Source organism: Prenolepis imparis, unplaced genomic scaffold (genome assembly GCF_030444845.1).
Source record: "Prenolepis imparis isolate NDT839.2.m4 unplaced genomic scaffold, iyPreImpa1.0 SCAF_2, whole genome shotgun sequence".
Taxonomy (NCBI): Eukaryota; Metazoa; Arthropoda; class Insecta; order Hymenoptera; family Formicidae; genus Prenolepis; species Prenolepis imparis.
Window position 1 is genome coordinate 134,019 of NW_028141160.1, and position 13,042 is coordinate 147,060.

At 29.0% G+C, this 13,042-nt stretch overlaps 1 protein-coding gene across 2 annotated transcripts; it reads left to right on the plus strand.

Moving 5' to 3' along the window:
• The first annotated feature begins 6,090 nt into the window (after positions 1-6,090).
• LOC145933223 (angiotensin-converting enzyme-like protein Ace3) lies at positions 6,091-6,903 on the plus strand. Of its 2 annotated transcripts, none has more exons than XM_083032792.1 (4): positions 6,091-6,163; positions 6,257-6,379; positions 6,478-6,662; positions 6,745-6,903. In XM_083032792.1, the coding sequence occupies exons 1-4, from the start codon at positions 6,093-6,095 to the stop codon at positions 6,861-6,863; spliced, it is 498 nt and encodes a 165-aa protein (XP_082888918.1). In that variant the 5' UTR covers positions 6,091-6,092; the 3' UTR covers positions 6,864-6,903. The 2 variants fall into 2 exon arrangements, with proteins under 2 accessions (XP_082888918.1, XP_082888919.1); XM_083032793.1 differs by having other exon boundaries at positions 6,766-6,903.
• The last annotated feature ends 6,139 nt before the right edge of the window (positions 6,904-13,042 follow it).

The window sequence follows — 13,042 nt, forward strand, 5'->3', positions numbered from 1 at the left end:
AAATCAAAGAGTAAAGAGATTTGAAAATTCAAACTTTAATTATATTTATAAAAATAAATGTAGATTATTTTTCTATATAATCCTTCCATTTCTTAGTACTTAGCTCACTTCTTAATAAGCTTTTGAATTTTGTGGAAAAAAACGTTTACCCTTATTAAGCTAGCAGGACCACAATAAAAGAAAAGAAAAAAAAGAATCCAAAGGCAGAAATGTAAATAAAAGATTGAATTTGACTAATTTGTGTGTATCATCCAAATAATTTAATATATTTATCCTTTCTGTCTCAAACAATCCTCAATTGAAATCAGCCCTATTAAGCTCGTGAATGCAAAACTCTTTCCTATCAGTAGACTCAATGGAATTTATGTTCAAAAACAAACTTTTCGAAAATTTAGTGACTTATGGATGATTGAAAATTGTTAGAGTTTCTGGGATTTCGAGGGTAGGTCACAACACGACGAGTTGCTTATCTGAGGTACAAAGGCGAACTGTATTCTTGTAGAAAGAGGGGGGGGGGGGTTTACAGAAAAGGGGCAGTATAGCCAACTTATTAGTAGGGAATCATTCGCGCGGAGCCACCTACATGGCGCTAACTTTAAAAGTAAAGATAGTTGCGTGTAAGACTTTCGTCCACATTCCTAACAAAAATAATGAGCCGTAGTTAAAATTCAATTTATTTACAATTTCATTAATTTTGACTTGTCGATCATCATTTGATCAATTGCCTCGACGTTGATGTTGGTTTTCTTTAAGTTAAAGGCATCTAATTTAATATAAAGTATATTTACCGCTCTTTATCATAAAGAGAAGCCAGCCATTTTGAAAATAATCTATTCACTCATATATTTTGATCCGACTTAAGGCTCCTGGCTCCTTTTCGATCATGTCGAAATCGTGACGTCAGAGGCGAGAAAACACACGCTAAAATTTCTTAGATGCCATTTCGAAATAAAAAAATATTTCGATGAAACAGCACTTCAGATAGCTTTAGCACACTCTTAAAAAACCCCGAAAACTATCCTTTCCCCTTTATAATCAATCAACAGCTGTAAAATGTAATATTATGAAGCCCAGTCCGTCTGGTCTTTGCACATGTGCAGTCATTCCGCATGTCAAAGTCTGATATCTCGATCATTTTACAGATGTTGATTGATTATAAAGGGAAAAGGATAGTTTTCGGGGGTTTTAAGAGTGTGCTAAAGCCATCTGAAGTGCTGTTTAATCGAAATATCTTTTCATTAAAAAATGGCATCTAAGAATTTTCAGCGTGTGCTTTCTCGCCTCTGACGTCACAATCCAATATGGCCGCGGTGAGCACCCAGGAGCCTTAAACAATTCTCATCATACTGCTGTTGCATTCTGCATATTCTCTGTAGATTTCACCCCTTTTGGGTGAAGGAAACGTATCGCCATTACTTCCTTTTGGTGCAGTCAGACAATCAAACATCATTCGCATCATTATTCATCACTCATTTTAAATCGGTTTAAAAAAAATAGAGTAAAAGAAAGCTATACAATAAATCATCACTCTGGGCACACAAAGAACACTTTGAGATAATGATTAATAGCACAGCAGTCAGTTGTCTGCCCTCTGATCTGAAAATCAAAAATGTCTCTTTTTGACTTTTCCTCGTATTATTTTATACTATAAACTGCGTTAGATTTAGCACATTATTTTCTATTTTCTATTTTCTATTTTAATTTTAATGCACACAGATAGAATTTTCTTTTAGAATTTATTCTGAAAATTATCGTAATCATGAGACAATATGGTATGGAAAGAATTTTATGAGAATTTCTCTGATTAATCATCATTATCACAATAAAATATAAAACATGTTTGATTAATTTTACTAAGCTGCATAGTAAAATTAATTAAACATATTTTATATTTTATTGTGAGAGGTATTATTATTTTTATTGTGATAAGAAATTCTCATAAAATTCTTTCCATACCATATTGTCCCACGATTACCATGATTTTCAGGGTAAATTCTAAGAGAAAATTCTTTTAGTATAGTATTATTATTATAAATATTATGAGTATTATAAATGTAGTAAAATATTATAAATATATTATTATAGTAGTATTATCATTATTAATATCATTATTAATATTATATGTATAGTAAGTATGATTTATTTATACTTACAAGTTACTTTTAATAACTTTACAGTACGTCTCGACTGCATTTTCGTATTTAACAACATTTCGAATAATTCTTTCTGAAGATGAGTAAGCATAGTTCAAAGGAATTCGTTAGATTTCATGAACAAAAAATCTACGTTTTCTATTATAGTTAACAATATAGGAGAGTATATTGTTTGTTCATATAGTAATAAAAAATATTAAAACAATTATCCAATAAAATTTCAAATTATTTGTGATAAAATATTTCGTCTAGTCTCAGGCCTGCATGCAATATTGTTAATTATGGAGCTAATATATACGATTCTTTATCGTATTGAAAATGTTCGTATGTTTATACAATCAAGCTGCGCAGTGGGTGTCATATTCGAAGTTTCGCTGCAAATATTTTTGTTTACTTTGCAGCACGACCGTTTGCAAGTAAGAAATTGAAAATTATTTAGCAATTACTATTAATTAAATAATTAGTAAATAATTTGAATAATATTAATTTAAATAATATAAAATATTAATTATTAAAAAATAATTAGTAATTAAATAATTATTATTCAAATATACCCGTTATTTATACAATATTTTATGCAATATTTTATGCATTTTATATTGCACTTATATTAATCAATTTATTGAAAATATAACAAATCTATTATATATAAATATATATTGCAATATGAAAGTATGCCTGATAAAAGATGTCTGATTTTTGTGACGTTAAATTCTAATAAGCACAGTACGTCTTATGGACGTTCATTTTACGTCCATTTTACGATCATATATCCATGGACATATAATAGTTGTCCAATGTACGTCCATATGAGGACATACATTGACTAATAATAAATGGACATCCAGTGGACATCCATTTGACATCCATTTTATATAACTAATTTATGGATATACATATACGTCCAATGGATGTTCGTACACGGACCTGTTTTGGATTATCCATTTTTTGTTCCAAATAGGATGGAAATTTTCAAATTCTATATCGTAATTCGTCATCTGTATATATAAAATATATATATAATGATGGGTGTATTACATGGGCATAAAATTCACAGTTTGCATTTGTGGTCAAAAGTTTATATTAACAATTGTGTGTAATAAATACACGATTCATATATTTAGTTCGCTAATTTGCATATAGAAAAGAAAAGAATATTATAAATGGCAGAACCAAAATAATCATCGCGATCGTCAATTGTCACAGCGCGCGACCCGCGCCCCGCGCGACACGTTGATCGATGCTCGATTACCGCCATTTCCTGAAAGTGAACGTTTGGATTCCAATCGTGAGATTCAGTGAAAAAATCAATCAGCCATTTTAACGACTACATACCCAGGTAGAACATAAAACTCATAATGACGTCATAATGACATCATCATGATTTTATTCATCACTTAAAAGTTATCTGGACAAAAATGATTCAAAAATGATTTAAAGATGACAAAAGTAATCATTAGATTTAAATCCCCTTAATATAAAATAATTGCATTATATGACTTTTAAAAAGTTTATGTTGCTTGAATAATTGTTAGAATATGTGTGAACAATAAATAAATAACTGTAATATATGTATACAAATTTTTTTCCAAATTCACTTTTAAATGACGTCATCATGATGTCATTATGAGTTTTATGTTCTACCTGGGATATGTATTAATATTTTGTATAAAAAGTACATGTGTTCGTAAGAAGTGGAAGAAAAAATGAAAAGTTCTTTTACTCTACTTTTGATGTAAACGATGTAATCAATACATTTTTTAAAATACACATAAAGAAATGACTCAATTATCTAAAGTTTATTGAAACTGTTTACTTTTTGTGATATTAAATAATTAACTTATACATGTGATCGATCCAATGCTACGTGCCAGTGTCGAGCCGACACTGGTTTCCGACATTGACCTGACATTTAAAAAAAAATATTTGTATATCCATTTCGAAATTTTATTACTTTTTTTAAACTGAATTTGTTTCTTAAGATAATTTTTGAAAAATTATATATTTGTGCTGGTTATGACATATGCAGATATAACACTTATATTAAATTAAAAAGTAGTCTACCACGTAAGGCAGTTGGCTCACGATCCAGAGGTCCCGAGTTCGAGTCCCACCAAGGTAAGTGTGTTTTTCAAATACGAAAAAACATTTAATCCATTATAAAACGCCTAATTTTCAGATAGAATCATTATATAAGTTGCATGTAGTTAAAAACAAGTTAAAAAATTTCGAAATGGATATATGAATATATCTTTTTTGGCCCAAGCCAAAATTTGTACGCCCATATTGGCCCAAGTTTGGAAAGCAATAAGGGCCCTAGATAAAAGAGCGTGACATCTCGAGATTGGGCCAAGATGGGCGTCCTAACTCGGGCCTCAAATAAAGTTAGGAAACCTTTATAGGGCCCGGTTATAGCCTATATAAAATTTCCACACGGGATATGAAATAAAAAATAAGTCATCAAAACGTTGCTAAAAATGTATTAAATGAGATCATTATGATTTTTTCAAAATGACATTTTAGTGACGTCATAATGACGTCATTATGAGTTTTATGTTCTACCTGGGTAGAGATCGATACGACTACGCAGATACGAGAATTAAATCTGTAAGTATATGTATAATTTGTGTATATGTACATGTTTTACACGTATTTATTTTGTAGTAAACTATTTGGACAATTTTATAACCTAAAAATTTAGTATTATTACAATACATATTTTTTGTTATCAAGCAAGAATTTATTCGCATTTGCTTATCGTGATTATAATTTCTATTAAAAATATATTTATGATGAAGGATATGTAATTCTGCTTCGATATTGATTCTGTTAAAAAATCATCGTTGGCTGAGATATATTCACAAAAGCTAAACACTACCACATCTTTGAAATTAATTTAATTTTTAGACATTTTTATTAACATGTTTTATTAATAGTAATAATTATGATAAGCTAACAAAGTTAATAATATCCTTAGGTATATATAATGCATATTTCATGATCAGATTTCTACATATCGTATCAAAATCATATATAGTCCCAGCAAAATCACAATATCTAACAGCAACATAACATATATTAATGTTATAATTTCTTATTCAACAAATGTAACTTATAAACATTACATTTTGCAGTTACATTATTGAGTAGGAAATTATAACATTAATGTTATGTTGCTGTTAGATTGTGATTTTACTGGGAATATATGATGTTGATACGATATGTAGAAATCTGATCATGAAGTATGCATTATGTATACCTATTATATAAGATATTATTAATTAGTATAAGATATTATTAATTTTGTTAGCTTATCATAATTATTACTATTAACAAAAAATGTCAATAAAAATGTCTAAAAATATAAATTAATTTCAAAGATGTAGTAGTGTTTAGCTTTTATGAATATATCTCAGCCAACGATGATTTTTTAACAGATTCAATATCAAAACATAACTAATATACTCCATAACATATTTATTACATTTTTAAAAGACATTATAATTACGATAAGCAAATAAATAAATAAATACTGTACACTTAGGGGTTTATTCTGTAATCTTTAATGATGTTATGTATCATTGCGCAGCTATTACATGATACACAAAATCTGCATAGTAATGCATAACAATCGCTTCGCACGCGTAATTATATTCTGTTAGATTAAACGAAATGTGTGAGAATATTATATATATATATATATATATATATATATGTATATACACAGCAGTTACTTTTTATATGTTTACGGAAGGTTTTCATGATATGATTTTTGAGTAATTATTTTTTCTTATATATAACAAAATAATTTATTAATCATAGATTGCATGCATTTAATTTTTTCAAGTGGAGATGGCACATCTTTAGCGATGGTGTGGAAGATATGACAGCACATTGGTGGGATTGTTAAGATTGCAATATCAAGGTATTGTTCCACTTATGCCTAGATCCGAAAGGAATTTTGATCCGGCAGCAAAATATCATATTCCAGCGGACAATCTTTATGTCAAGTAGGTGCATAATATATAAATATGTTTATTGTGTGTTACTGCAGTGTAGCATTTATAAGGAGGAATCTATCATTTTTATATTTTACTTTTTAGATATTTTGTAAGCATTGTCTTACAATTTCAATTGTTCCAATCATTGTGTGAGATTTCTGGTCATACAGGCGAATTGCACACTTGCGATATTTATAGATCACGGGAAGCAGGTCGATTATTATCGTACATACAAAAAGTTTACGAAATCACTTCAATAAAAAAGCGATTTTATTGGAAATAAATACTCTATTATTACTAAAATTGTTTCCGTATTTATACAGAGATGTTCTGTCGATGGGAGTTTCTAGACCTTGGCAAGATGTTATCAGGCAAATGACAAGAGGCAGAGTGAATAGAATAGACGCTGGTGCCGTGCTCAAATATTTTGAGCCTTTAAATGCGTGGTTAAAACGACAAAATAAGATGCAACCTGTGATCGGCTGGATTACGAATCGTGACGACAGAGGTTCGATCATAATTAATATTCCATCTAATAACTTATTGATGTACTATTCAATAAGAGTGCAAAGTGTATTTTGTAAAAATAGGAATTTTTCATTTTGTTTCAGCATTGTTTGCCGAATGGTATCAAAACAGTGCAGACAAAATTAAATTATGGAGTTTATTCCCTTTACTGCTTGTATTTTGCAAAGCTTTTAGTTATTAGTGATTATATTGTATCCATTTCGAAATTATATATACTTTTATTTATATGTACATACACAATTTCTTATATCATATTTATTATGAAAAAAGTATTATTTTAATTTAAATTATATACTAACATATATGTATAAAAGTTTTGTGTTTATAAAATATTCACTCTATATATTTATGAGAGAACCCATATGCTTTATTATTAACTTAACGTTTTGAAATTTGGTTTACTGGATGTTAATCGATCGTAAATGATTCAAGAAATATAAGCTCCTATAAAAAATTGGAAGTTTTTAATATTATTTAATTTATTGATGCTATCTTTATATAACTATATATATGTATATATATTATTTATATATTTTAGTTTATAGTTTATATGCATTTAGTTTATAACACTTTGAGTTTATAATTTTTAGTTTATAGATTTTTTTGTGATAATATATGTAAAACAATGTGATAGTATATATATATATATATATATATATATATATATATATAAGTACTATTGTGATAAAAAATGTTTTGATATACAAAACATATATGAATTAATGCGATTGTAAAACATAAAGTGTAATTATATTTGTTTACTGGTGGATATACTGATCGTTTACTGAGGTAAAAGGGGGGAACAAATTAATATTTTCCCTCTTTTATCTCAGAAAACGGACCAGTGTTTGCCAGTGTATATACAGCAATATAAATCAAAAATAAATATTCTTTCAGTTTTCTATATAATTATAATTAATTATTTATGAATTATACACGCGTAATAATTGTCCGAAGTATGTCCAATAAAGATTCATATTTTGTCCATAAAAGATCCAAAATTCATCCATTTGGTCCATAATTCGTTCATTTAAGATCTAAAATTTGTTCATTAGATCCATAGTTCGTTCATTTCAGATCCATAGTTGGTCCATTAACGTCCAGTAAAAGACATCTTATGGATGTACACTGGAGTTGCAAACGGACATACAGTGGACGTCCTATAGACATCCACTGTGTTCGATATGGACATCTGATGGAAGTACACAATGTCCAGCATGTACGTTCGTCGTACATACATAGGACGTACTTGTGCTTATTGGGATATTGATAGTTTCTAAATTTTACTATGCCGAATATAACGATAGAAATACAAATCTACAAAAGTCGTTTAATAAGTGTACAGACAAAGATTTGTGTAAATAGAGAAAAATTATATGATAAATAAATATTAATAAATATTTACAGCGCTGCGGATAGTCTCGTTAAGAAACTACATTAGTAAACGAAATGCTGTGGTGAGTTCGTTTTTCTATATTGTTCACACATTCAATAATTAATTTTTAAATATGGACATACTTTGCGTTGCACAATCGCACAATAAAATAAATATATGTATAATAAGTATCTCGCGTTTTTATCACAAACATAATCAAAATAAAGAAAGTTTTATTTAACTCTTCTCTGTCTATCTTTAAAGAAAAAAATAAATCACATTTTTTTAAAATGTTGCATCTTTCTTTTAATTTTGGCACACGTGATAATATACATTTATGATTAAGATAAGGTTTTTAAAAATTAATTCTAAATTTAATTTACAAATAAGAGTACAAAATAAAAAAATTTGTTAAACATTGCGAAAAAAATTAAATAAAACATATATGAAATCAATTTAACTAGTCACACATAATTGATTATATGCTGTCAATTTAGAATTAATTCCGAATTAGAATTCCTCTAGTTTCTAAAGTATATCTTATATTTTGTACAATGTATTGATATCTTAAAGGAAAAGGACCCCGCACAAAATACATAAAATTTTGGCTCTCAGTGGAATTGACTGAATTTTTGATATATTGTAGTTTAAAACATTCTGATCAAAGGATTTAATAGCCTCAAGGCTAAATAATGGATAATAGTTACTGAGTTACAACCAATCAAACAACTCGCAAAGTCCTGATTTTTCGTGCTTGACTGGCTATAAATCAGTAACAAAAAATGTAATAGGCTCAAAGCTGAATAACAGATGGTTACTGATTTAGTCAAACACGAAAAACTCTGCGCTCTGCGAGATGTTTGACTGGTTGTAATTCAGTAACTGTCCATTATTTAGCTTTGAGACTATTACATCTTTGGATCCGAATGTTTTAAACTACAACATATCAAAAGTTCAGCCAATTCCACTGAAAGCCAAAATCCTATGTATTTTGTGCGGGGTCCTTTGGTACAAACTCTAACATATTTAAAATTGCCTATAGACTAAAGTAAAGTACAGGCACATGTTCTGTACGCATATTTTACAATTAATAATAAATTAATAATAGTAATTGTGTGTACATTAATTAGAGAATGATAAATAATAATTAAAATAATATATTATTTAATACTTATTATTTATTATATAATTTTTTATAATATTTAATATAATTATATTATATATAATTTTTTATTTTATAATTATTTATTATACATATAATAATAAATATATGTATAATAAATATAATATAATATTTTAATATTATTATTTATTATTCTTTAAATAAAATATTAAGTTATTAATTTGTTAATTATAAATTAATTATAATTATTAATTTATTATTAATTGTAAAATGTATATGGCCAAAGCAACAAATTTTTATACTATTATAATATTTATTTATATAATAAATATTATATAATATTATACATACATAATATTTATTATATAATAGTAAAATATTAATATTTAATAAAATATTTAATTTTTTAAAATGTTTAATTTTTATATTGATTATATTATTCGTATGCTGAAAATGATTACTTTATAATTACTTTACCACGCGGTGGTGGGAGAAGACTCGACGGCAACAACAAAAGTAAATGAATATAGAAAGAATAAGAAATGTAAGCAAAATAATCTAGGAAGAGAACTTCCTTGGCCCCAGATGACCCGTTTTGGAATGATACGGCCCGAGATTCTTCCATTCGAGACCGCAGACCGGGCACGATTTCAATGTAACCCCGCGTCGGCCACATCTGTAACAGAACGGATCGTCTCTAGGGTTTGGACAATCTGAATAAAGATGGTTCGTGTTCCGGCAGTTCCAGCACATAGTCGATCTCCTGATGGCTCTGAGCGTGGATGATTGAATGCGGCGGGAAACTCGTGTCTTCGACGATTCTCGCGTCCGTCCTCGTACCGGGGACGGGCTATGTTACATGCGTTTTCTCGGAGGAGTCCTGCGTGTCGGAGATCGGCTGCGGTCAGTCCGCGCTGAGACTCCAGTTGTTTGAGTTCCTATTGTGCGTTGATCCGGGATAGCCGTTTGTGTAGACCCGTCTTTGGTCTCGGCAAAATTCTGGCCGAAGACCTCGTAGAGGTCTTGATCCACGGACCAGGTCTTTTCAGTTTGCATTCCATAGTCCCGAGTGGTCGGGGACTCCATCACTTGAGCTCCAAAGGTTATATACGCGTTGTATAAGTAGAGCAGGCTGTCCTCCGTAAAATCGCCAGAATTGGTACAAAACTCCGGGTACCTTTGCCCTATGTCGCGGAGTAAGTCTCCGTAGCGCCGCATAAAATTTTGCCATACATTGGTCATGTTCTAAGCGGCGTGTTCGCTTCGACAGCGATGAGTAATTTGGCAGCGATCTAAAACTGCAAAAGATGGTAGAATTATAAAATCTTTGCAATTTTCCAATAAAATTATCATCTAAATCAGCGAATTTTCGTACACGACAGAAGATAGAATTTTACTAATCCGGAACAGACTATGGAATTTCGATACCAGTTTAACGGCAATGTTGTATGAGGCCGACAACAACACATGCTGTCTTCTTAATACTAAATCATCAATACTGAACACAACATTGCAACGCCGTAAATTATAATACATCGACTGCTTCTGGTAGGCTTGCTCGAGATTTTCTGATACTAACGACAATAACCTTTCCATGCGTTCTGACTATTGTGCCGGGTCTCGCGATCCTATTATAATGTCAGTCAAACAATATCCTAAAAGGAGTGTGGACACAATACACAAAAAAAGACTATAGCCGAATAAGATGGTAAAAATGTCTCCGCACGAAATGACTTAAAAGTATTTGCGCAATACTTCTAAACCAAAAAAAAGTTTTTAGCGCGGTTCATAACCCTCCCGTTCCCCTCTTTCTCTCCTACATAACAAAAAGAACATGTTTTTTAATTTAATTTTTCTTGCAACATTTATGCTTATAATGTTTGTGCAACGAGAAAACAAATAAAAATATTCTATCTTACATTAGAAAAACTAATGGATAGGTACAATTGGTACAAATGTGTAAAGAAAGATTATCTTCAGAAATAACTGTAATTTTTTGTTTTATAAAATATATTTTTACATAAACTATATACGCGCGTTTGTCTATTTACTTATTGAACCACTTTTATATATCGAAAAATATTGTATTCTCGAAGAAATAGACTATACATATAAATAAACTATAAAATCCCTCTTAACAGATATCCTTAAATGTTTTTAGAATATTTTCTAAAAGTAAAGAAATATTCTTTGTTATATGGTCATATTGTTGCAGCAACATATACATATGTAGTGTTTATTATTGAATAATTTTTAGTTTATTAGAATAGAAGAAATAAAGTTAATAAATGACTCGAAAAAGAAAACTTGAGCAACTTAAGAGAAGTGTTGATAAGTAACGTGCAACATAATTTGAGTTCAAGATCCAGATTACGTGCCTCATGCTACATCTATATCTATCTTTTTTTATAGTCTTTAAAAAAGTCTAAAAAAATAAAATGAAAAAAAAAAAAAGAAAAACGTCATTGTTTGAAATCACATCTGTGTGTCTTTTTTTTACTTTTTCATTTTTTTCATTTTTTTTTTTTTACTTTTTCACTTTCTCACTTTTTCACTTTTTATTACGCGGAGAAATCCTCATAAATACCCTCCGATCCTCGAGGAAGTAGTGCCGAACCCTTACCGGCGAAAACTCCGCGAATATCCTACTCGGACTTTGTTTGCGCGAGATGCCCGGCACAATTTGCTCGCTTCGAGACACCTCCGCATTCAATGTAACATTTTTGAATAGAATTGCAACGATTCGAATTGATAAAGATAGCAGATACACATTTTAAATCACAATTTGTCCTTAAAAACTGACTTTTTTCAAATTGCGATAACTCAGCGAAAAATTATCGTATTGAGTTCCGCCAAAGCGCATTTTAAAGAGAAAAGTTCAAATTTTCATTTTGTTTTTTATCCCATTGAGCTACGTAAACTGATTCACGCCGTGCAATTCAGGAAAGTGAACCTTCTATTCAGCAGTTTTGCAGGTTCACATTCTATCATTTGTCATTGCAAAACTGATCATTCCACGTAATCGGCACTAAAATTTTCTCAAACTACAGACTTCAAGCTTCATTTTCGTTTGTTAAACACCTCGATATCATAATTATTAGCTAAGTTATAAATTCTTGAACTTTGACAATTTTTTACTACTTTTCGAGTGTACCGTTTTTTTTTTGGCCAATGTATTTAATTTCTTTTACAAGTGTTTAATAAACATGTATATAGAATAATACGTTATTATATATATTATATATAATTTTACTATATGTTTTATTATAAATTGTTTTAAATAATTTTACAGTACATCTCAACGGCATTCTCTTTTCTGACAACGTTTCGAATAATTCTTTCTGAAGATAACACTGGATAATGCGAAAAGAAAATCAATTTCTTTGGATTTTTTTTTATTATGTAAAAAAATAAAACAAGAAGCATTAAAATGTTGTATGACAATGACAGTTTACATAATATTAAAAATAAATATATAAGTTTTCTTGCTGGTTTTTTTTATAATTGCATTGAGTAAATTTATAAATGGTTAATGATAAATAATATACAATAAATTATTTTTTGTATTTATTTTTACTTTATTATTACTTTTTATTGTTACTATTATTCTTTATTAATTAGGAATATAAATATAATTCTGCAGATTTTTTTAAACTAAAATATATATAAGCAATTATTATGTAAAATCAACAAAGAAATTAATATAGATATAATTATATATTTAACTAATTGGAAAATAAACTATTAAAAGCAAGGCGCGCAGCAAAAGCGTAAAATCTTTTTTTCTTTAAAGAATTTATTTATTTTTAGGGAAGCTCTTAATAATCCATTCTCTCTTTAAATATTTAAATATTTAAATATT

Bases quoted from the DNA above. Each gene is read 5' to 3' on its own strand.
- LOC145933223 (XM_083032792.1), top strand. From the start codon at position 6,093: ATGCCTAGATCCGAAAGGAATTTTGATCCGGCAGCAAAATATCATATT. The intron at 6,164-6,256 runs GTAGGTGCATAA...TTTACTTTTTAG, and splicing joins GCGGACAATCTTTATGTCAA to ATATTTTGTAAGCATTGTCT. The intron at 6,663-6,744 runs GTTCGATCATAA...TTGTAAAAATAG, and splicing joins TACGAATCGTGACGACAGAG to GAATTTTTCATTTTGTTTCA.